The sequence below is a fragment of the Podarcis pityusensis genome (assembly GCF_964106645.2).
Source record: "Podarcis pityusensis genome assembly, chromosome: 10".
Classification (NCBI taxonomy): Eukaryota; Metazoa; Chordata; class Lepidosauria; order Squamata; family Lacertidae; genus Podarcis; species Podarcis pityusensis.
In genome coordinates this window covers 16,834,221-16,855,672 of record NC_138035.1, presented here as the reverse complement: position 1 = coordinate 16,855,672, position 21,452 = coordinate 16,834,221, and the positions used below count along the sequence as shown (strand labels likewise).

At 42.2% G+C, this 21,452-nt stretch overlaps 1 protein-coding gene across 1 annotated transcript in view; it reads right to left on the bottom strand.

Moving 5' to 3' along the window:
• The window catches only part of SLC15A5 (solute carrier family 15 member 5), a 52,432-nt gene extending 32,842 nt beyond the window's left edge, over nt 1-19,590 (bottom strand). The window contains exons 1-3 of the mRNA XM_081022979.1: nt 19,564-19,590; nt 12,214-12,662; nt 10,152-10,374 (exon numbers count right to left, since the gene is read on the bottom strand). Of these exons, the coding sequence (XP_080879105.1) occupies nt 10,152-10,374; nt 12,214-12,586 (596 nt within the window). The 5' untranslated portion in view covers nt 12,587-12,662; nt 19,564-19,590. The remainder of the gene's footprint in view (nt 1-10,151; nt 10,375-12,213; nt 12,663-19,563) is intronic.
• Nucleotides 19,591-21,452: the final 1,862 nt, after the last annotated feature.

Here is a 21,452-nt window from a genome sequence, read left to right as displayed (position 1 = left end):
CTCTCTGACATTCTTCATCCGCCTTCATTGTTTGAAATCATGCAGGCAATATGGGATGCATATGCAATGAAAAAGGGAGAACCTACCAAAGAAATATATTTTTCAATATTTACAGATAGATAGATGATAGATAGATAGATTGATTTCTATGTATCTCGTGAATCTCTCAACAGAAACTCCTACAATTTGTGGAGGTTGTTTTCCCATCCAAACAGTCAGACACCCAACCACCAGAGTTTGCTATTAGAGGGAAAATATGCTGATCTGCTGCAATGTTTAGTCAATCAACCAGTTAAAAAGGTGCCCCAGTTTAAAAAATCAGGCACTGGTGCTTTTTTAAATAAGTGTTTAAATACAATAATTGCAAGTGACAATTGCCATCTGAAGAAGAGGCATCCCCTTTCCCCCACATAGAAGAGAATGCCTCTTAACATCTCTGACATAGCTACAAAGAAAGTAAGCTTTCCTTCCTCCAAAACAATCTTTTTGTTCCTATGGAAGTTCATATTGCTTTCGTCCAATAATCAGTCAATTAAAATTCATATAATTAATCAACTAAGATTTCTTTAATCATACTGACAGCCATAATTCTGAAGCTCCCCCCCCCCCACTCAGTAATTTGAGATCAAGAGTTATTTAAGGACTCCAAAAGGTCAGGGCAGAACCTTTACAAGTTGGAAGCCCAGAGAGACCATAAGAATCCCCAGGTTGGCTTTAACTTTGAGCAAAATCATCTTTCATCTTGTTAGAGCAAAGAATGACAGTGGATGAGTCAGAGCAGAGCAGAACATCCGCACAGAGAGCCTGGCGGAATACAGACAGCAGGCAGCCAAAGGGGGAGAAAACAATGACAGACCCAATTTGAGTAAATTTAACACTCCCGAGAACCCTTTGGCGGCTGTCAGGGTGGTATCAAAATGTCGGGAGCACCAGGAAACGGAGTTTCCCCAAGGTCACCATCGGAAGCTCTGAAAATGTCAACGCTGTTTATTTACTTAGGACCATTTCGGCTCCCATTAAACACACGTACGCAGAGGCACACATTTGTATTGAAAATCAGCCATGTGAGCTTATCTCGTTTGGCTTGAAGATGGCTCAGGTTTGCCACAAGGAACAAGGATGAGTAACAGTTCTGACTTCGCTCACAGAAATGAAGAGAATCTTGCATACTCAATTTAGAGCCATTGCGGTGCCACGGTTAGAGTGTTGGACTAGGTGGGGGGTCGGGTTCAAATCCCCACTTGGCTGTGAAGTGCACTGGGTGGCCTTGGGCCAGTTACACCCTCTCAGCCTAATCTACCTCACAGGGTTGTTGTGGGAGTTAAATGAGATGGGTGGGAGTCATACAAGGCACTTTGGGACCCATGGAGAAAAAGGAGGGGATATAAACCCAATAAATAAATCCATTGTCCTCAGGGGTAATTTAAGACGGAATAAGACCATGGCCACTGGTCCCATCACCTCCTGGCAAATAGAAGGGGAAGAAATGGAGGCAGTGAGAGATTTTACTTTCTTGGGCTCCATGATCACTGCAGATGGTGACAGCAGTCATGAAATTAAAAGACGCCTGCTTCTTGGGAGAAAAGCGAAGACAAACCTAGACAGCATCTTAAAAAGCAGAGACATCACCTTGCCGGCAAAGGTCCGTATAGTTAAAGCTATGGTTTTCCCAGTAGTGATGTATGGAAGTGAGAGCTGGACCATAAAGAAGGCTGATCGCCAAAGAATTGATGCCTTTGAATTATGGTGCTGGAGGAGACTCTTGAGAGTACCATGGACTGCAAGAAGATCAAACACACCCATTCTTAAGGAAATTAGCCCTGAGTGCTCACTGGAAGGACAGATCGTGAAGCTGAGGCTCCAATACTTTGGCCACCTCATGAGAAGAGAAGACTCCCTGGAAAAGACCCTGATGTTGGGAAAGATGGAGGGCACAAGGAGAAGGGGATGACAGAGGACAAGATGGTTGGACAGTGTTCTCGAAGCTACCAGCATGAGTTTGACCAAACTGCGGTAGGCAGTGGAAGACAGGAGTGCCTGGCGTGCTCTGGTCCATGGGGTCATGAAGAGTCGGACACGACTAAATGACTAAACAACAACAAGGCATTACACCTACCCACACATAATGTAAAAAAAGAGGCACCCTCTTTTCTGTACATCTTCCCCTCTCCACAAATGTGAAATAATAGAAGGCATGTTCTGATCATGCCTCCCACTTGCCCGGATGTGGGTGGGTGGTAGTCAATGGCAGCTTATGCAGAATAGACCGACTGAAATTAATGAACACGACTCAGGGTGCGTCCCCCCTCAGAGTGCAGAGAAGTTGTTTTTCCGGTGCATTTCACAGCTCTTCCCACACCTAGCTGTTCACACCAACCTGGCTTCATTTGTTTCTGTTTACCCCAGGGGGCACACCACACCTTGACTAGAGATGAACTAGGAATGGCTTACGGACTCCAACTGTCAGGAAACTGGTTTGAGGAACAACGCAGCAAACAACAGTATTCTGCAACAAAGCACAGGATACGTATGCATTTTGGAAACGTGAGTACACAGTAGGCAGGGGTGTGAACACAGTCTAAGTCAAGTCCATTCATTTCAATGGACTACTCTGAGAAAAAATGTAGTTTAACATCACCCTGCGAGTGTAGAAACCTATTAGTTTTGATTGGATGAAATGTAACCAACTGTGCAAAAACTGAGTCACATCCCTGTCCACTCTTGCCTCTGGCCCTCTCCATCACTGGAACATGGCCCCCATAAAGTTCTCTACGAGGGAATGTGGCCCTTGGGATGAAAAATCTCTTCACACACACCCAGTTCAAAACAAACTGTTCTGGTGGCCATCACCAGAACTTGGGACAATGAATTACATACGTTAAAATTATGGAAAAATGGAAAACCTTACGGGACTTGTGACTCTCGTTGTGGTATAAAATATACGGAGTTCAGCGCTAGCTGAAAAAGCAACTCATAAATTACATGTTGCCGTAAGCTTGGAGGATCCTGAAAAATTCCATGCTGTTTGGTGAGATTTTATCATAGATGCAACCAATACATAGGATTCCCTCTCCGCTGCACAACGTGAAATTTGGTTTTCCTAATGGTCGAAAGTACTTTAGTTACCTGATTCAAATCTCTTCCAATTGCACTTGTACTTCCATGCTTAAATGAAAAAACAAATGGTTCTGAGGGTACTTTCTTTCATCCATCCAATTTGTCGTGATGGGTGGTATTCAACATAAATCCTGCTCAGAGCAAACCCACTGAAGCTGATGGGCATGACTAACTTAGAGTCATTAATTCCAAGGGGCCTACTCTAAGCAGGACTTACTTGAATGCCACCCTATGGGTGAGATTGACCCAACCGGTTCTGTCAGCAGAAGCCCTGCAAGAGGGCGTTCCTCCCTCTCCTTCACTCATGTGCCTACTTGCACTCCCCCAAATTGGGTAAAGGGGTCGGGGGAATTCCCAGGACAGCATGCAGCGGGAAGCAAAGGGAGTATTGTTCTGTCTAGAATGATTGCACAGAAAGAATGACTGGAACAGAAAGAATGAATTCCACCCTAAATCAATATCAATACCCCATGTTACAGGTGAGAGAAGGCAGCATAGGGCAGAGGACTACTGCCTTCAATACCAGCCCTATGTTTTTCAGAATACAGTGGTACCTTGGGTTACAGATGCTTCAGGTTACAGACTCCGCTAACCCAGAAATAGTACCTCGGGTTAAAAACTTTGCTTCAGGATGAGAACAGAAATCGCGCAGCGGCGGCAGGAAGCCCCATTAGCTAAAGTGGTACCTCAGGTTAAGAACAGTTTCAGGTTAAGAACGGACCTCCAGAACGAATTAAGTTCTTAACCCAAGGTACCACTATATCTAGTTTCACCTTTACTGTTTTGTTTTTTAAATACTCTCTATTAATTTCCCCCATAGTTTAGAAAACAATAAAACATAATCGGGTGAATCACATTTTGATGGAAAGTAAATATAAATAATATAGATAACTAATGTATCATAGTTCACACAAGGAGTACAAACATAGGACACGAGCTAAAAAGAAGGGAAAACGGGGAGGCATTAAAAACAATAATCAACAGAACTCTACAAAGATCATACCATTTTCACGCATTCCATATATCTGCTGAGACTGCTGTCAAGGAGTGTGGCAGCCGCGTAGTTTCTTACTACTGAACAGGGAGAAGAACAAGGAGTACTGTATTGGACCAATTACTTATAATGCTGCTTAGTTCTTTCATTGCGTCTTTAAGATTGCTAGCCTGAGAGCAGGGACTGACTTGTTTTTATTGGCCATTCAAAAGCCAGAGCAGGAGACTTCTCAGTTGAAGGGTGGGTTAGAAACTTTTTCAACAATATATAAGCATGACATTGCTAAGCAAGTCTTCTAACAGCTAAAAATTAACCTGAAGACAATGATATAGGATTCAAAGCCCAAGGTTTGCTCGGAGTGGTTGGAATCCTTGATGCAGCAACAATGACTCAACTCTTTTTTTAAAAGGGGGGTGGGAAACACAGCCAGAAGCATGCTTTCCTTTTCAGAGAGGGAGAAGGGAGAAACACCCCCCTTTAAGATAATGCTTAGCACCTTCAGTTTCCATAAGCATTAATTTAGCAATGTGCTTGCCAATTCAAAAGATTGATTTTTTTATTTTACTATTACAGTTTTCGCTTTTCAGCTAAACTGAGGTGTGTCATTTGAGACAGCCATTACACATGCTCAGACAATGACAACTTCATGAACAGGTGTTTGAAGGGGGTTGCAGGTGCGGGGAAACCAAAAAGGTAATGCACATCAGGTGAAGACATCCCTGGCTCCACCCAGCAAATGCAATGTGAAAGGTGGCAGACAAACACAATCTCACTGCGTTTTAAGCTTCTAAAGTGCAGATTGCCTCTGGGTGCATTCAGACGTGGAGAATATTGCATAGTTTTTTTTCCTGCTTATACAGTGGTACCTCAGGTTACAGATGCTTCAGGTTACAGACACTTCAGGTTACAGACTCTGCTAACCCAGAAATAGTACCTCGGGTTAAGAACTTTGCTTCAGGATGAGAACAGAAATCGTGCTCTGGCGGCGCGGCGGCAGTGGGAGGCCCCATTAGCTAAAGTGGTACCTCAGGTTAAGAACAGTTTCAGGTTAAGAACAGACCTCCAGAACGAATTAAGTTCTTAACCCAAGGTACCACTGTAAGGCTAGTGCTTCTGTCCTGTTTTCTAACGTTGCTTTCACATTGCAGCACATTTTGTGCTATGGAACTGTGGGGTTTTGACTGATATACAGGCAATGACCAATTGACATGCACCCAATTGACGCATGACCGCGCACCTGTGCATCGCATCAAACCCAGAAGTGACTTAAAAAATGGCAAAAACAGCCCCAAAAGAGTCCAGAAAGGGCAAAAAAGCATGAAAACAGCACCTAGTAATTGCACGAGCCTTTGCAAGTGCAATCTCAGGATCCCTTCCACCGACCATTGAGGCCTGTGGAGAGTTGGAGTTTGAGCAAGGAGATTTGGAGGGAGCGATTATGATGGAGTTTGGTGTTTGGGAAGTGCTGCTGGTTTTTAAAAGGGGTTTCCAAGGTTTCCAGAGGTTTAGAATGTTTCAGGCTTTTCCAATGGTGTTTCAAATATAGTAGTACCTCGGGTAAAGTACTTAATTCGTTCCGGAGGTCTTTTCTTAACGTGAAGCACCACTTTAGCTAATGGAGCCTCCCGCTGCCACCGTGCGATTTCTGTTCTAATCCTGAGGTAAAGTTCTTAACCCGAGGTACTATTTCTGGGTTAGCGGAGTCTGTAACCTGAAGCGTCTGTAACCTGAAGCGTATGTAACCTGAGGTACCACTGTATATGAAATTTCACATAAACGCACGGTGCCTCGGAACGTAACCCCTGTGTAAATGGGGAGTTTCCTATACCAGCATGTTGTGCTCCATTTCAATTGCATCAGTGAGCACGGTGTGGCACAACAGCAAATATCATTGGATAATGCTACTACTACCCCATGAAAACAGAAGGAAAGAACTGCATGCCAATCTACCACCCGAAATTTCACCACTTTACCCCTGCAGTTTTCTGGGTTAAGAGAGCAGCCAATGGATTTTTCTGGAATCAGGTAACACAGAAATGAGCTCTAGACGCGCATTTACACCCCCATAGTTTTCTGAAAGTGGCTTTTGGCTCAAACACAATGCAGAAATTAACAGTTAGAGAGGCGTTGGGAAAATGGAACAAACTGAGGTGCGGATGCTCATCGCCTCCTTTCTCCTTGACTTGGTGATCGTAAAGGCAGACAACACTCTGGATGCAGAATTGATGGTCAACGTAAAGGCCTGCATTGCCAGTGAATTATCTTCTCAAAGCATATAGCTAAATTAGACACATCCTTATGACCGGCTATCAAGTAAAAAGAAGGCCTGAGCTATAATTACGTGCACTTACAATGAAGAGGCCAAAGACTAAACTTCATTATGCTAGATTTAAGATCGGAGCCATGTGTCCTTTCTTCAAACCACACAGTGCCGGAGAAATTAGCTTTTTATTACCTGCCTTCCTTTGCCCAGCAAAAGCCCCAAGCGCCGCCCCACTTGGTTTACCCCAAGGGTACATTTTATATGCATTAATCTTTCCCTTTGTAATCAACACCAGAAAGTGTCACTTTGATTAAACAAAAAAGAAAAAAGGAGAGAGAAAAAGGCTCCTCTGAATTACTAGGACTGCAGTACAATAAATTCTCTTGAGCTATCGCTCAGATTGGTCTTCAGACTTAATTCTCCAGAGTCTTATTTAATCAAAATGATGTTGCTAATTAAGGATTAAAACCTGGAATTTTATTTATTTATTTCAAAAGGGAATTTTTTTTTTTTTTTTTTTTTGCTTCCTTATTCTCTCCTTCGGGTAGGTCAAGGAGAAGGAATTTCCTCAGAGGAACCAAACCATCTTGCTACCTTCTGCAAAGCTGCAATATTTAAGAATGTTTGGATTTAATCCAATGACGGAGATATCAATATAATTGGGGAGGAGGGGGTGTTTATGGAAGCACTGAAAATATACTTAGAAAACTGTCCGACAATGGAAGAAAGCCAATATATTTCTACTGATAATTAAATTATCAATATTAAAAAGTTCAGTGGTAATAGTGAATAGAGATAAGCAATTTTCATTACCCTATAGATATCAATTGACTTGCCAATGCCAGGACACCTGTGTGGCCAACAACTGTTTTGTGAATGGCCATAGTTCAATCATGCAATTATCAGTATATGTACTTTTCTGAATTTTATTTCGCTCTGACTCCACTGCTTACAGTTCCTTCCTCCCAGCCGTGTGTGTATGTGTTGATGAACTCAGCTGTGAAACTGCTGTGAAACTTATGTCAGGATAAATTTGTTACAAGAAAACAAAAGAGGGGGTCCCCAAATGAAAATAACAGAAAGCCCAAGTCTCGGGGACCCAGTTACAAAAATAATATGCTTTGTAATTGGGTTCCTGTGACTTGGTCTCTTTGTTATAATAAATTTGTGAGCCTTCGTGGTGCCACAAGGCTCTCTGCTGTTGTTTTTAAAAAATGGTATGCAGACGGTAACGCCTTTGGGAAAGTATTTTAATCAGAGGTAACTAAAATGTATGTGTTTCATATCAATGCAGATGAGAGCCATGCAGAGAAATAGGCATTTATTATGACCTCTGCAGGAAATCTATATGGAGCTATTCAAAGTTTGTAAGTCATTGCAGCTAGGCTCCCTGTACTATTTATTAACCCAGAAAGAGGTTGGCTGGTGTTCGACAATGCGATCATTCATATCTATGAAATTATTTCTTACATTTATGCCCCAGCTTTTCTCTAAGGAGCTGAAGATGATGTATGTGGTTTTCCAACTCCCATCTCACTTTACCCTCACAACAGCCCTGTGAGGTAGGTTAGATGGGAAGATATGACTGAGCTTAATGGCTGAGAGGAAGATTTGAAACTACTCTTAGTCCAGCTCTTAGTAAAAAGAAAGGTGAAGGTAAAGGACCCCCAGACGGTTAAGTCCAGTCAAAGGCGACTATGGGGTTGCGGCACCCATCTCGCTTTCAGGCTGAAAGAGCCGGCGTTTGTCCACAGACAGCTTTCTGGGTCATGTGGCCAGCATGATTAAACTGCTACTGGTGCAACGGGACACCGTGATGGAAACCAGAGCACACAGAAACACTGTTTACCTTCCTGCCGCAGTGGTAACTATCTATCTACTTGCACCGGTGTGCTTTCAAACTGCTAGGTTGGCAGGAGCTGGGACAGAGCAACAGGAGCTCACCCCATTGCCGGGATTCAAACTGCCTACCTTCTGATTGGCAAGCCCAAGAGGCTCAGCGGTTTAGACCACAGTGCCACCCGCATCCCTATCCTTGCTTAACACAACAATGGTAGCCTTGCCTCATGCACGCCTTCCCAGAGCTGCACCAGAACAAAGGTGGTTCTTCCTTCCCTTGGGGCAGGTCTATAGCTCAGTGGAAGAACATCTGCCTTGCAAGCAGAAGGTCCCAATTTCAATCCCTGGCATCTCCAGGTAGGGTTAGGAGACCACAGCGCCACCCCTGTCCTCACTCTAACCACTTACAACCATGTCAACTCTTCCACATCTTTCTATGCCAACACATCTCTGTTATGATCCCTTTTCAGTAACATCTGCTTGTTTAAATGATAATTAATTTGGCTTGCAAGAACTGTGGAATTATTAGCTGTTATGTTGCCATGTTCTCTGATGTTGCACTGGTAGAAGGCTGCTCTGAGAAAGTAGAGCGAGTTGCTTGTGGGGAAACTGTCCTCAATAAACACATGAGATGTAACCGGCTGTGTTCTTAGATAAATAAGATATGCTATTCATTGTATCAAATTGTAAATTTCAACAGAAGTAACTCATAAAGTTCAACAAACAAACAAAGCAGAAGACCCAGTGGATCAGATCATTCTTTAGTCAATTCATGCATAAGGTCCATCCATGTAATGGTGTCTATTCCACCTGTCTGTTCATGAAGTCCAAACAATTCACATGACAGGTTGTTACAGTTCCAGAAAATCCTTTCACAGAGTCTAGACAAGGATTTCCGGAATATTGGCCTTGTTTCACCATCCTGGGCTTCTTCAGTAGTTAAAGCACATATGTGATATTACAAGACAATGGATCTTATAGCATAGTAGTAGCTGTGGTAACTGCTTTACATGACCACAGGTTTGTTTGTTGTTGTTTTGTGGGGAAACTGTGGCATTTCAGATGTTTCTGGATTCCTCACACTACCTTGGGATCAAGACGAGACCTAGGAGAAGCTAGTAAGCCACTACGTATTCCCTGGATTTTCCAGAATGTTTGCTGAAGGGAATATACAGTAGTACCTCGGTTTAAGAACAGTCCTGTTTAAGAACAATTCGGTTTACAAACTCCGGAAAAGCAGAAATAGTGTCCTAGTTTGAGAACTTTACCTCGGTCTAAGAATGGAATCCGAATGGTGGAAGGGCACCGGCGGTGGGAGGCCTCATTAGGGAAAGCGCGCCTCGGTTTAAGAGCGGTTTCTGTTTAAGAATGGACTTCCGGAATGGATTAAGTTCGTAAACCGAGGTACCACTGTACTAGGAATGCAAGAATGCACCTGGTGCATGCTGGGTACACAGTGGAGCCAAGATGGCCATGTGCTTCTGGGAACTTACAAGGAGGATATGAAAAGGATGGTCATCCCCAGTCATTTGCCATTAGCATCTGGTAACTGAGAAGTATGGACCCTCTGAGCAGGGATGTTGCATTTAAGGGCCAACCTTGATGCAAAGCTAAACACTAAAAAACCCCAGTGCTCAACAGCCAACCCAATATCCCTGTCAACAATTGTTCGGTGGAGATTTTAAAAGTGGCAGCCTTCCAGTGGGGCAGTCTCACACAGAAGCACCTCAAGCACCTCAAGCACAATGGAGGGAACTGCAGAAGTGGTTGGACTACAACTCCCATCATCCCTGGTCCCTGATCATGCTGACTGAGGCTGATGGGAGTTGGAGTCCAGCAACATTGGAGTCAGGATATTTCATCAGTTACCGAGATCTTTCAAAGCAACACCCCTTCCCCACCACTCTTCTCCCAATTGCAACAGCGGCAAGCACTGACCAGTTGAAAAATGACAGAAGCTCCTTTTCTCTGAATGCATCAAGGTCGTAAACGCTCAAGGGGCACACGATGGCTCTTATTCCTCCTGAGCCAAGGCAGGTGGCCGACAGCCCCACGTAAAAGAGGACCTGCTGCTCTCTTCTAGCCAAGGTGTGGAGGACGTAGTGCTTATCTATGAAAAAATCTTCAAAGGGGAAGGCGACAACAGGTAGCAGGGCTGTACCTGCAACATGAAAGGCGGTGTGTGTGAGAAGGGCAGGATGAAAGGGTAACTAAGAAATGAAAGTATTCCTTATGACATTTTTTTTAAAAAATAGGGGGACAGTTGTGTAACCAGACCGTGTTAAACACCCAAAAGGAGTTGCCAATTCTCTTTCTGCCCCCACCAGCATCATCGAAAGGACTACCAGGCTGTGCACACACTATTATACCTTTAAAGCATATGTGCTCTTCCAAGCCCACATTTCCAGCAAGTTCACACTCCTGTCTCAGTGACATCTACATTGGCTTGGTCTTGTCCACAGAATGGAAGATGGAGGGATCTCCAAGGATGTGCTCTACAAGGAGCTGGTTTCAGTCACCAGCCCTATTGGCACATCAACTCTACGTTAAAAGGTAAAGGTAAAGGGACCCCTGACCATTAGGTCCAGTCGTGGCCGACTCTGGGGTTGCGGCGCTCATCTCGCTTTATTGGCCGAGGGAGCCGGCGTACAGCTTCCGGGTCATGTGGCCAGCATGACTTAGCCGCTTTTGGCGAACCAGAGCAGTGCACAGAAACGCCGTTTACCTTCCCACTGGAGCGGTACCTATTTATCTACTTGCACTTTGATGTGCTTTCGAACTGCTAAGTTGGCAGGAGCAAGGACTGAGCAACGGGAGCTCACCCCATTGCGGGGATTCGAACCGCTGACCTTCTGATCAACAAGTCCTAGGCTCTGTGGTTTAACCCACAGCACCACCCGTGTCCAACTCTACGTTACAAAGGTAATAATAATAATAATTTTTTATTTATACCCCACCCTTCCCGGTTCAGGTATCTACAAACGCGACATCAACCCTGCCGTGGGGGAATCCCTTGCAGATGACTGCAATGCCTGGAGACAGGCAGTCAGGTCGTGTATCCACAGCAGTGACCAGAGGAGGAATGACCACTGGACGCAGTGCAGAGAGAAGAAATGTCATGGTGCATCTGCAGTAGCACAACCAGATGCCTTCATCTGCCTCTGCTGCAACAAAACATGTCTCTCCCATATCGGTCTCTACAGCCAAAGGCACACTCCTCCATTGCCTCCCAAGACAGAAGGATGCCAACAATAAGATGTACGTTCTTTCCCTCAAAGGATTCTGGGCACTGTAGTTCACACACGTTCACACCCACACACCACAGAGTTACAATTCCCATAATTCTTTGAGGAAGAAAATGTGCGTCAGATGTGCTTTAAATGTATACTGTGCACACAGCCACAGTTGCAGCGCATGCTACATCCATGGCAGAAGGTGCTTTATTGCTGCACAGCCGTTTTTGTCCAGAACCACCCAAAATAGTTTGGGAATCCATCATCTACATAAATGGCAATCAAAGAAAACAAATAAAGTACCCCAATCAAGTCGCAGGGATTGGAGAATATTTTCCATTCTTAAGTTCATTCTTAAGTTCTACAACAATGGAAATCACAACAGTGATTTTCTTTTTTTAAAAAAAGTCCTCATGAAAATTCATCAGCATTTCAGTTTAAGTCTTCTAATACACACGACTGTATGCAGTTCCCCCTAATATACATACCTTTGCAAAGCGATGCTCCCTATACAACGCATTGTTGCATGTTATTTCCACTTACATCTTTTAAACACAATATACCCAAGTGCATGCATTTAGCAGACATTAGCTGCAGAACTGCCTTGCGAAATTGCGAAATTTGGAGATGTGCAAATTTAGAGAAACGGCCTTGTTTCGGTTTGCGTATTGTTTGCAGAAAGCCCAAATTGGGTAGGTTCGCCTTGGAATGCTAACTGTGTCTGATTTCATCCCCATCCCTGGGAAGTGGCGCTACCAGATACCTACCTACGAAATGCAGAAACGCACAGATATACGCCAGTTTGCTCCGTCCCACCAGGCACTGGGCAAGCCAGCCCATCAGAAGCGGAGCCACCATGCAGGCGCCTACAAAGCAGAGATTGATCGTGGCTGCCTGGTGGTTGGGATAGCCAAGCTTGATAGTGCAGAAAAGGATCATGTTGCAGACGATGCCAAAGAAAGTGAACTTTTCGCACAGCTCCACCAGCAGTAGCCAGATTGTCCCTTGGATTTCCTTCCGAGGCTTAGAGCTGGAGACGCCATCGCTGTCTTGCCTGGCTGTGGGTTTTCTGCCCTCCTTCGCAGATACAGCGCTTAGCAGTTGCCCATCTGGCATGAGTTTCATATCTACAAGAGGCATCACTTGCTGTTGCTGGAGGATAGTAGCTCGGGGCAAGGCAATCTTTTTTGTGTGAGCGCACTTCAGTCACCCGCTTCTGTAACCGGCACACAAGTGAGACCGTTGCGTTAAATTCCACATCTCGCCACAACAATTCTCAGATCCTCATCTTTTACAGATCCAAGCCATCTAAACTAACTTACTTGAGCACGCAGGTTTTTCAGAAACCAATCGGTTTAATTAGCTCGTTATGTGGCAAACACGACCTCCCCCCCCCCACTCCGACCGCAAAGCAACAATTGCCTATTAAAATTATGTGAATCCAATAGAAAGTGCAGCAAACTTTATCTGCCCGCTACAGATAAAGGTTTAAATACCGAGGACGGCTAAAGCACCTCAGCAAAATTCAAGTATTGGGATCAAGGAAAAAATAATGCAGGGCTAATATTCCAGCGCTTTTAATTAAGCAACCGCGGATGAAACTGGGAGCAAAGCGATAAAGACAGGAAGGATGCACATAAGCAAATGAACAATAGCTTATCGTTATAACATTTCTTGTTATTATTCGAGTTAAATTGAGATAAGAAAGTTAATTAGGAGGGGGGGAAGTATACGCCACTACATTTAAGTGCAGTAAGTCGTATCTCCGTCAGCATCCCTCCTGCCAAATAATTGCAATGGGCTAATGAAAACAGGGTGGGGGTGGGTATCGTAAGGGAAATCTCCTTGCAAAATTTATCTGTTTTGACTGTGTTCTGGTCGCAACTGTTTGCTGCGATTCAGAAGGGAGAAAGTGCCTTTTTTTTGGAGGGAAGCAATGGTCAGAGGCAAGCAGACAAAAATTAAAACTAAAATTAAGAAGTGAATTCCATGCAGTAGGACAGCAGCCATCGTGGGCTGACTGGGGCAGGCTGTTACATAGAGGCTCTGAACCAAACTGAATGCTGTTCTGAATCCGAGGTTCAGGGCGATGCTGCCTGAATCCCATGTTGAGAAAGGCTACTGCTGCACTTGTTGCAAAAGCTGGCTGCTCCTGGACTTTGAATGCTGTCCACCCCTCCATCCTACACTCAGTGTTGTGCAGATGTGCGAATAAAAGTATATATCATAGGGCTGACATATGTGTGGTTTGTCACAAGACAGCGGTTTGTCCTGGATCTTTGGCAAGTACAGTGGTACTTCGGGTTACAGACGCTTCAGGTTACAGACTCCGCTAACCCAGAAATGGTACCTCGGGTTAAGAACTTTGCTTCAGGATGAGAACAGAAATCACACGGCGGCGGCAGGAGGCCCCATTAGCTAAAGTGGTACCTCAGGTTAAGAATGGACCTCCAGAACGAATTAAATTCTTAACCCGAGGTACCACTGTAAACTGAAAAAAAAATCACAGGTTTTTTTGGGCTCAACAACTTTCGTGGTATCTTCCTTTTTGTAATACGGCAGCCCTAATATATCATAAAGATACCATAGTCACATACACAGCACACATATGAAGCACTACGATACCAGTTTAATAGCCATGGAGAATCCTATGAACTGTAGTTTGTTACGAGTGCTATAATAATAATAATAATAATAATAATAATAATAATAATAATTTTTTAAATATATATATAAGATATTTATTAAGGTTTTTTGAAATATTACAGTAAAAATGAAAAAGAAAAAAGAAAAATACAAAATAAAAACAGTTAAAAACACACATATTTTCAGTTACTTATTTTCCATTAGCTTGTTTCCCGGACCTCCTCGTACCTCCCTTTTTTGTATTCCACTTCAATTTATTGGTTCAGCAAATCCTTAGCATTAAATTTTAACCCATTTATAACCCTTTTTTCATATTCTCTTAAAGCATTACAGCTAGAAACCGCTTAATTACTATCCAACATCATTCTATCATTCATTAATTTTACAATATTTCTGTAAATAGTCTTTAAATTTCTTCCAATCTTCTTCCACCGACTCTTCTCCCTGGTCTCGGATTCTGCCAGTCATTTCTGCCAATTCCATATAGTCCATCACCTTCATCTGCCATTCTTCCAAAGTGGGTAGATCTTGTGTCTTCCAATACTTTGCAATGAGTATTCTTGTTGCTGTTGTAGCACACATAAAAAAAGTTCTGTCCTTCTTTGGCACCAATTGGCCGACAATGCCCAGAAGAAAGGCCCCTGGTTTCTTCAAGAAGGTATATTTAAATACCTTTTTCAGTTCATTATATATCATTTCCCAGAAAGCCTTAATCCTTGGGCACGTCCACCAAAGGTGAAAGAATGTACCTTCAGTTTCTTTACATTTCCAGCATTTATTATCGGGCAAATGATAGATTTTTGCAAGCTTGACTGGGGTCATGTACCACCTGTATATCATTTTCATAATATTCTCTCTTAGGGCATTACATGCCGTAAACTTCATACCTGTGGTCCATAACTGTTCCCAGTCAGCAAACATAATATTATGTCCAACATCTTGTGCCCATTTAATCATAGCAGATTTCACCGTTTCATCCTGAGTATTCCATTTCAACAGCAAGTTATACATTCTTGACAAATTCTTAGTTTTGGGTTCTAACAGTTCTGTTTCTAGTTTTGATTTTTCCACCTGGAAGCCAATTTTCTTATCCAAATTATATGCCTCCATTATCTGATAATAATGAAGCCAATCTCTCACTTTGTTTTTTAGTTTCTCGAAACTCTGCAATTTCAATTTGTCTCCTTGTTCCAAAATTTCCCAATATTTCAGCCATTTGGCCTCCATATTGAGCCTTTTCAGAGCTTTCGCTTCCATCGGTGACAACCACCTTGGGGTTTTATTTTCCAATAAATCCTTGTATCTTATCCAAACATTAAACAGTGCTTTCCTGACAATATGATATTTAAATGCTTTATGTGCTTTGACCTTATCATACCTTAAATATGCATGCCATCCAAATACGTTGTTAAAACCTTCTAAATCCAAAATGTCTGTATTTTCAAGAAGTAGCCATTCTTTCAACCAGCAAAAAGCTGCTGATTCATAATAAAGTTTAAAGTCTGGCAGGGCAAATCCACCTCTTTCCTTTGCATCAGTTAATATCTTAAATTTTATTCTGGGCTTCTTGCCCTGCCAGACAAATCTAGAAATATCTCTCTGCCACTTCTTGAAACAGTCCATCTTGTCCACAATTTGCAATGTCTGAAACAAAAACAACATTCTAGGCAATACATTCATTTTTATCGCAGCAATATGGCCCAGCAGTGAAAGCTTCAAATTTGACCAGATTTCTAAATCTTTTTTCACTTCCGTCCAACATTTTTCATAATTATCTTTAAATAAGTTCCCATTTTTGGCTGTCATATTAATCCCCAGGTATTTCACTTTCTTAACCACAGTCAGGCCTGTCTCATTCTGAAACCTCTCTCTTTCAATCGGTGTTAAATTTTTCTCTAAAACCTTAGTTTTTAGCTTGTTCAGTTTAAATCCTGCCACTTGACCAAATTCTTGAATTAATTCTAAAACCCTTTTAGTAGTAGATTCTGGCTCCTGTAACGTCAATACTAAGTCATCTGCAAATGCTCTCAGTTTGTACTGTTTAGCTCCGACCTGTATACCTTTAACCAACCTTCTAATCATATTCAGCAGAACCTCCAGGACCGATATAAAAAGCAGTGGGGAGATTGGGCACCCCTGTCGTGTCCCTTTTTCTATCTTAAATTCTTCCGTCACCACATTATTTACAATTAATTTAGCCTTTTGTTCAGAGTATATTGCACCTATACCATTTTCAAAACCTTGGCCTACCCCCATCCCCTGTAGGTTCTTCTTCATGAAGCTCCAAGAGATATTGTCAAAAGCTTTCTTCGCATCCACAAATATCAGAACTGCTTTAGTGTTAATATTCACTTCTAGTTTTTCCAAAATGTCAATTATATTCCTCAAATTGTCAGACAAGTGTCTTCCCGGGAGAAAGCCCGCTTGGTCTTTATGAATCTCTTCCAGCAATACTTTTTTCAATCTCTTGGCCAAAATGTCTGCAAAAATTTTGTAATCCACATTAAGTAACGATATAGGGCGGTAGTTCTTAAGCTGAGTCTTTTCAGTCTCTGTTTTAGGTATAAGTGTAATGTACGCCTCTTTCCACGACTCTGGTGCCCTTTTCCCTTCCAAAATTTCATTGCAGACTTCCTTCAAAGGTTGCAATAGCCACTCTTTCAAGGATCTATAATATCTAGAAGTCAGCCCATTCGGTCCTGGAGATTTGCCCAATTGCATGTTTTGAATGGCACCTTCCACTTCCTGTTCAGATATTTTATAGTTCAGCATTAATTGCGTGTATAATTGTTTAAAGTACCTCTGGAAACAGTTTCTAATCTCAATTGGGTTGTGTATATTCTTTCCTTCCACTTCTAAGTTTGTAATAGTATTTAATTTTTGTCTTTTTTTCATTTGCCAGGCCAACAATTTCCCACATTTATTAGCTGATTCAAATGTTTTTTGTCTCATTTTTTTAATTTTCCATTCTATTTCCTGATTCATCATTTTCATGTATTGTACTTGATATAATTTTATTTCTCTCAGAATCTCCTGCGACTTTGGTTTTGCTCTCAATTTCTTCTCACTTTCTTTTATTTTCTCCAAAATTTTATCTTCTCATTCTGACTTCTCTTCTTTATTGCATTCTGTTGTATCAGAAACCCTCTCATGACCGCTTTACTTGCGTCCCAGATTACTCTTTTTTCTACATTAGTGTTCATATTTGTTTCAAAATAGTCTCTCAAAGTTTTTTGGGCCTTTTTATATACTTCTTCATCTCTAAATAAGGTGTCATTCATCCTCCATCTGAAGGAGCCGGTTGATATTTGTTTCATCTCCATCCTTACCGCATTATGGTCGGAGCAGGTTTTTGGGCAGATTTCTACTTTCTTTATCTTTGGTGCCATTCCTCTAGTTGTCCATATTTGGTCAATTCTAGTCCATGTCATCTTGGCTTCAGAAAAGAAGGTTCCCTCTCTTCCCAAGGGGTTATTTACTCTCCAGATATCCACTAAGTCTATATTGTCTGTCATCTCAAAAAACGTTTTCGGTAGTCTACCATCCTTGGTAACTACCTGTCTTTGTGCCTTATCCATGTTTGTAGATACTACTCCATTCATGTCCCCCATCAAAATCAAATTGTAATCCAAATAGTCCAGTAAAGTCCCGTGCAACTTTTTAAAGAATTCAGATTTCCCCTCATTCGGTGCATAAATTCCTACTATCAAGAATTTCTCTCCTTGAACTTGAATTTCAATTGCCAAGAATCTTCCTTGGTCATCTTTAAAAATTAATTTCGGTGATAGTCTCTCCTTTGCATATATCACAACTCCTCTTTTTTTAACTTTGTCAGATGAGATAAACTCCTGTCCCAATCTTTTATTAATCAGTAGTTTCCTGTGTAGCCTTGTTATATGTGTTTCTTGTAAACAAATCAAGTCCAATTATTCCTTTTTTAGTAGATGAAAAACACTTTTTCTCTTTCGAGGGGAGTTCAAACCATTACAATTCCAGCTTAACAGTTGCAGAGCCATGATGGGGTTACTTCACTTTACCTCCAACTGCACCAAGTGTCTGTTCTTGTTCTGTAGGTGGTGTCTCTTTCTCTGGGCCGTGCAATCCAAAAGATAAGTTTGCTATGTCTAGTATGCCTTTTGGCTCTTCTCCAGATTCCACTTCTTTCTGTAGGTCTTCGTGATCTCACACAGTAATAATTTTTTACTTATACCTTGCCCATCTGGTCGGGCCTCCCCAGCCACTCTGGGCGGCTCCCAACAGAATATTAAAAACACGATAAAACACCAAACATTAAAAACTTCCCTAAACAGAGCTGCCTTCAGATGTCTTCTAAAAGTCAGGTAGTTGTTTATTTCCTTGACATCTGATGGGAGGGCATTCCACAGGGCAGGCGCCACTACCGAGAAGGCCCTCTGCCTGGTTCCCTGTAACTTCACGTCTCGCAGGGAGGGAACTGCCAGAAGGTCCTCAGAGCTGGACCTTAGTGTCTGGGCTGAATGATGGGGGTGGAGATGCTCCTTCAGGTGTAAGGAGTGTTCATCTTATAGAGCTACAATTCCCAGCACCTCTAACAATCTACAGTTCCCGTGGTTCTCCATGGCTGTTAAAGTGGCATAAGAGTGCTTTAAATGCATGGTGTGAATGTGATGTTAGGCTGCTTGGTCTCCAAGAGTCAGCGAACTGCTGGGAAGGTACAAGGAGAGCAACATGGGAGGCAAGGGCTTTGCGGAGGCAAGAAATGAATGCGCAGCATCTTTGCAGAGTGAAAAAACCATGCAAAGACATTCAAGACACAGCCCCATTACTCACCAATGGGCAAGCATATAATTTTTTAAAACATGCGTTTCAAACATGCAATTTTATTGCACATACTTGTTTTAAAACCACCGGTTTTGTTTATATTTTCGATACGTTTTGCGTCAATTTGTCTTCAATGTTTGATTTACAGGTGTTTTAAATAAATACTGCCTATTGGTGGTTTGTTTTTGTTTGTTTTGCAAACTGCTTAGAGGATTTTGCTGAGGAAGTGGTCTAAAAACCTTGACAATCAAATAACAAAATTAAATTGCCTTTTTGCAGGGGTGGGGAAGTAGGAGGCTGACAAGGAAATCTAAAAGGCCCATTCTCCAGTTCCCTTCCATTTTAGTCAAATCATAAATTCCCCATATATATATAAGGAGCTAAAGGGACTTGTCACAAAATCTAAGGGGTCCCCTTCTGCCCCCGCAATTTAGGCACCTTTAATCAACTCTTAATTTCAGACATATATTTCTACACATTTAAAAAGAGATACAATTCTCCCTGAAGAACTACCAGCCCTAACATACAACCATGTCAGGCCAGGTCTCATTAACAAAAGAAAGAAGACAATTAGAATCCCTGAGTGTTTTTTTTTTGGAAAACTGGGTCAGGGAGAGATCTTTGGTGGAACAAACAGGGGTCTAATCCTGCCTCTAGAAGTTTTCCAGTACCTGATACAAGCAGCAGTTGTGGTCTGGCCTCCCTTCTTGCTGCCAGTTTCAGCTTCTGACAGTCGGAGCCTTCAGTTCCAAGACACTTTCCCCCCAAAGGCCAAATCCTGCACTGATTTAAACCTCAGTAAGGGAAGATTTAAGATTGACTTGGGAGTGAACCCCAGTGGGACTTCCTTCCAGTAAACATGCAAAGGTCAGAGCACTCATACCAAACCTGCAGCATGAGACCCGAGAGAGTCAGCAAGCCGGGTCAAACCACCCTCAGGATTTACATTCCACATTTATAGCCCCTGATACCACATAGCAGGCTTACTCCAAAGCAAATCTCATGGAACTGAATGAGACTTTCTCCCAAGTAGGGAAGGTGCACTGAATATGTCCATTTTGGTTTCTCTCAGTTTCTCTCTTTTCCACTCTCGCATTCCCACATTAGTTTGCAAATTAATTCATTAGCATCCGACTGCAAATTTAATGTAATGTACTCATTTTTTGTATGCCGTTTTGTCCAACGTATGCATTTCCCCCTAATATATCTCTGCTATTTTTTTAGTAATACAGTGGTACCTCAGGTTAAGAACTTAATTTGTTCTGGAGGTCTGTTCTTAACCTGAAACTGTTCTTAACCTGAAGCACCACTTTAGCTAATGGGGCCTCCTGCTGCCGCCGCGCAATTTCTGTTCTCATCCTGAAGCAAAGTTCTTAACCCCGGGTAATATTTCTGGGTTAGCGGAGTTTGTAACCTGAAGCGTATGTAACCTGAAGCATATGTAACCCGAGGTACCACTGTATATTCATTTCTATATGACATTTACTCACGTATATGCACATTTATATGTACATGGTACTCGATTGCAAAATTTGACAACATACGAATTTTGAGAGGCAGCTTTGTTTCGGTTCACGTATTGTTTCACAAAGTGTGAATTAGGTGGGTTTGACTTTAAATTCAAATTGAAACAAAATTCTCCTCCATCCAGACTTGCAACTAGTGTGCATGGGATTGCAGCCAAAGGCTATAATACAGCCACATTTGCTCGGAAGCAGCCTATCAAATTTAAACATTTTAAATCATCGATTTTAACTTTTCTGTTAATAATTTCGTTGTTGCGTCCTCTTTGTAAACTGCTTTGAGGTTCCCCTCCCCTCCCCAATTTAGTGGTGCAGTATAGTTCTAAATCTGAAAAGAAAACATCGGTGGGTAACTCTGTGTATATTTGCAAGAAGAAAGATTTAAGCTATTTCGCAATGTTCTTGGAAGTCTGTTTGAATCAAACAGGGAGGGGGGAAATTAGGTACAGAGGGATGGGCGATAATTGCCATAGACAAGAGATATGTGCTAAATCCTTCCTCTTTGATTTCTAGGAGCCCTGTTCTCTTTGGTTACTGAGATTTCATTTAGAGGACAGCCTGTGTGTGTCTTGAGTTATTATTTGGCGCCATAAGGTCTAGAAACTCTTAGAGAAAAAGACTGGATCTAATGATGCCTGATTAACACCAGACACATACCTTCCAACATTTCTCCAATTAAAATAGGGAAATCCTATTCCAATAATAATAATAATAACCACTCACAATAATGATAATAATAATAAACCCCGCCCATCCGACTGGGTTGTCCCAGCCATTCTGGGCTGCTTCCAACATATATAAAAACATAATACAACATGAAACAACTTCCCTAGACAGGGCTGCCTTCCGATGTCTTCTAAAAGTTGTATAGTTTCTTGGCTCAGGGATTGCATAAGTCCATACCCTCCAACATTTCTCCAATGAAAATAGGGACGTCCCAAGGAAAAGTGGGACATTCCAGGATCAAATCAGAAATCAGGATGGCTTCTGTAAATCCAGGACTGTCCATGGAAAATAGGGACACTTGGAGGGTGTCC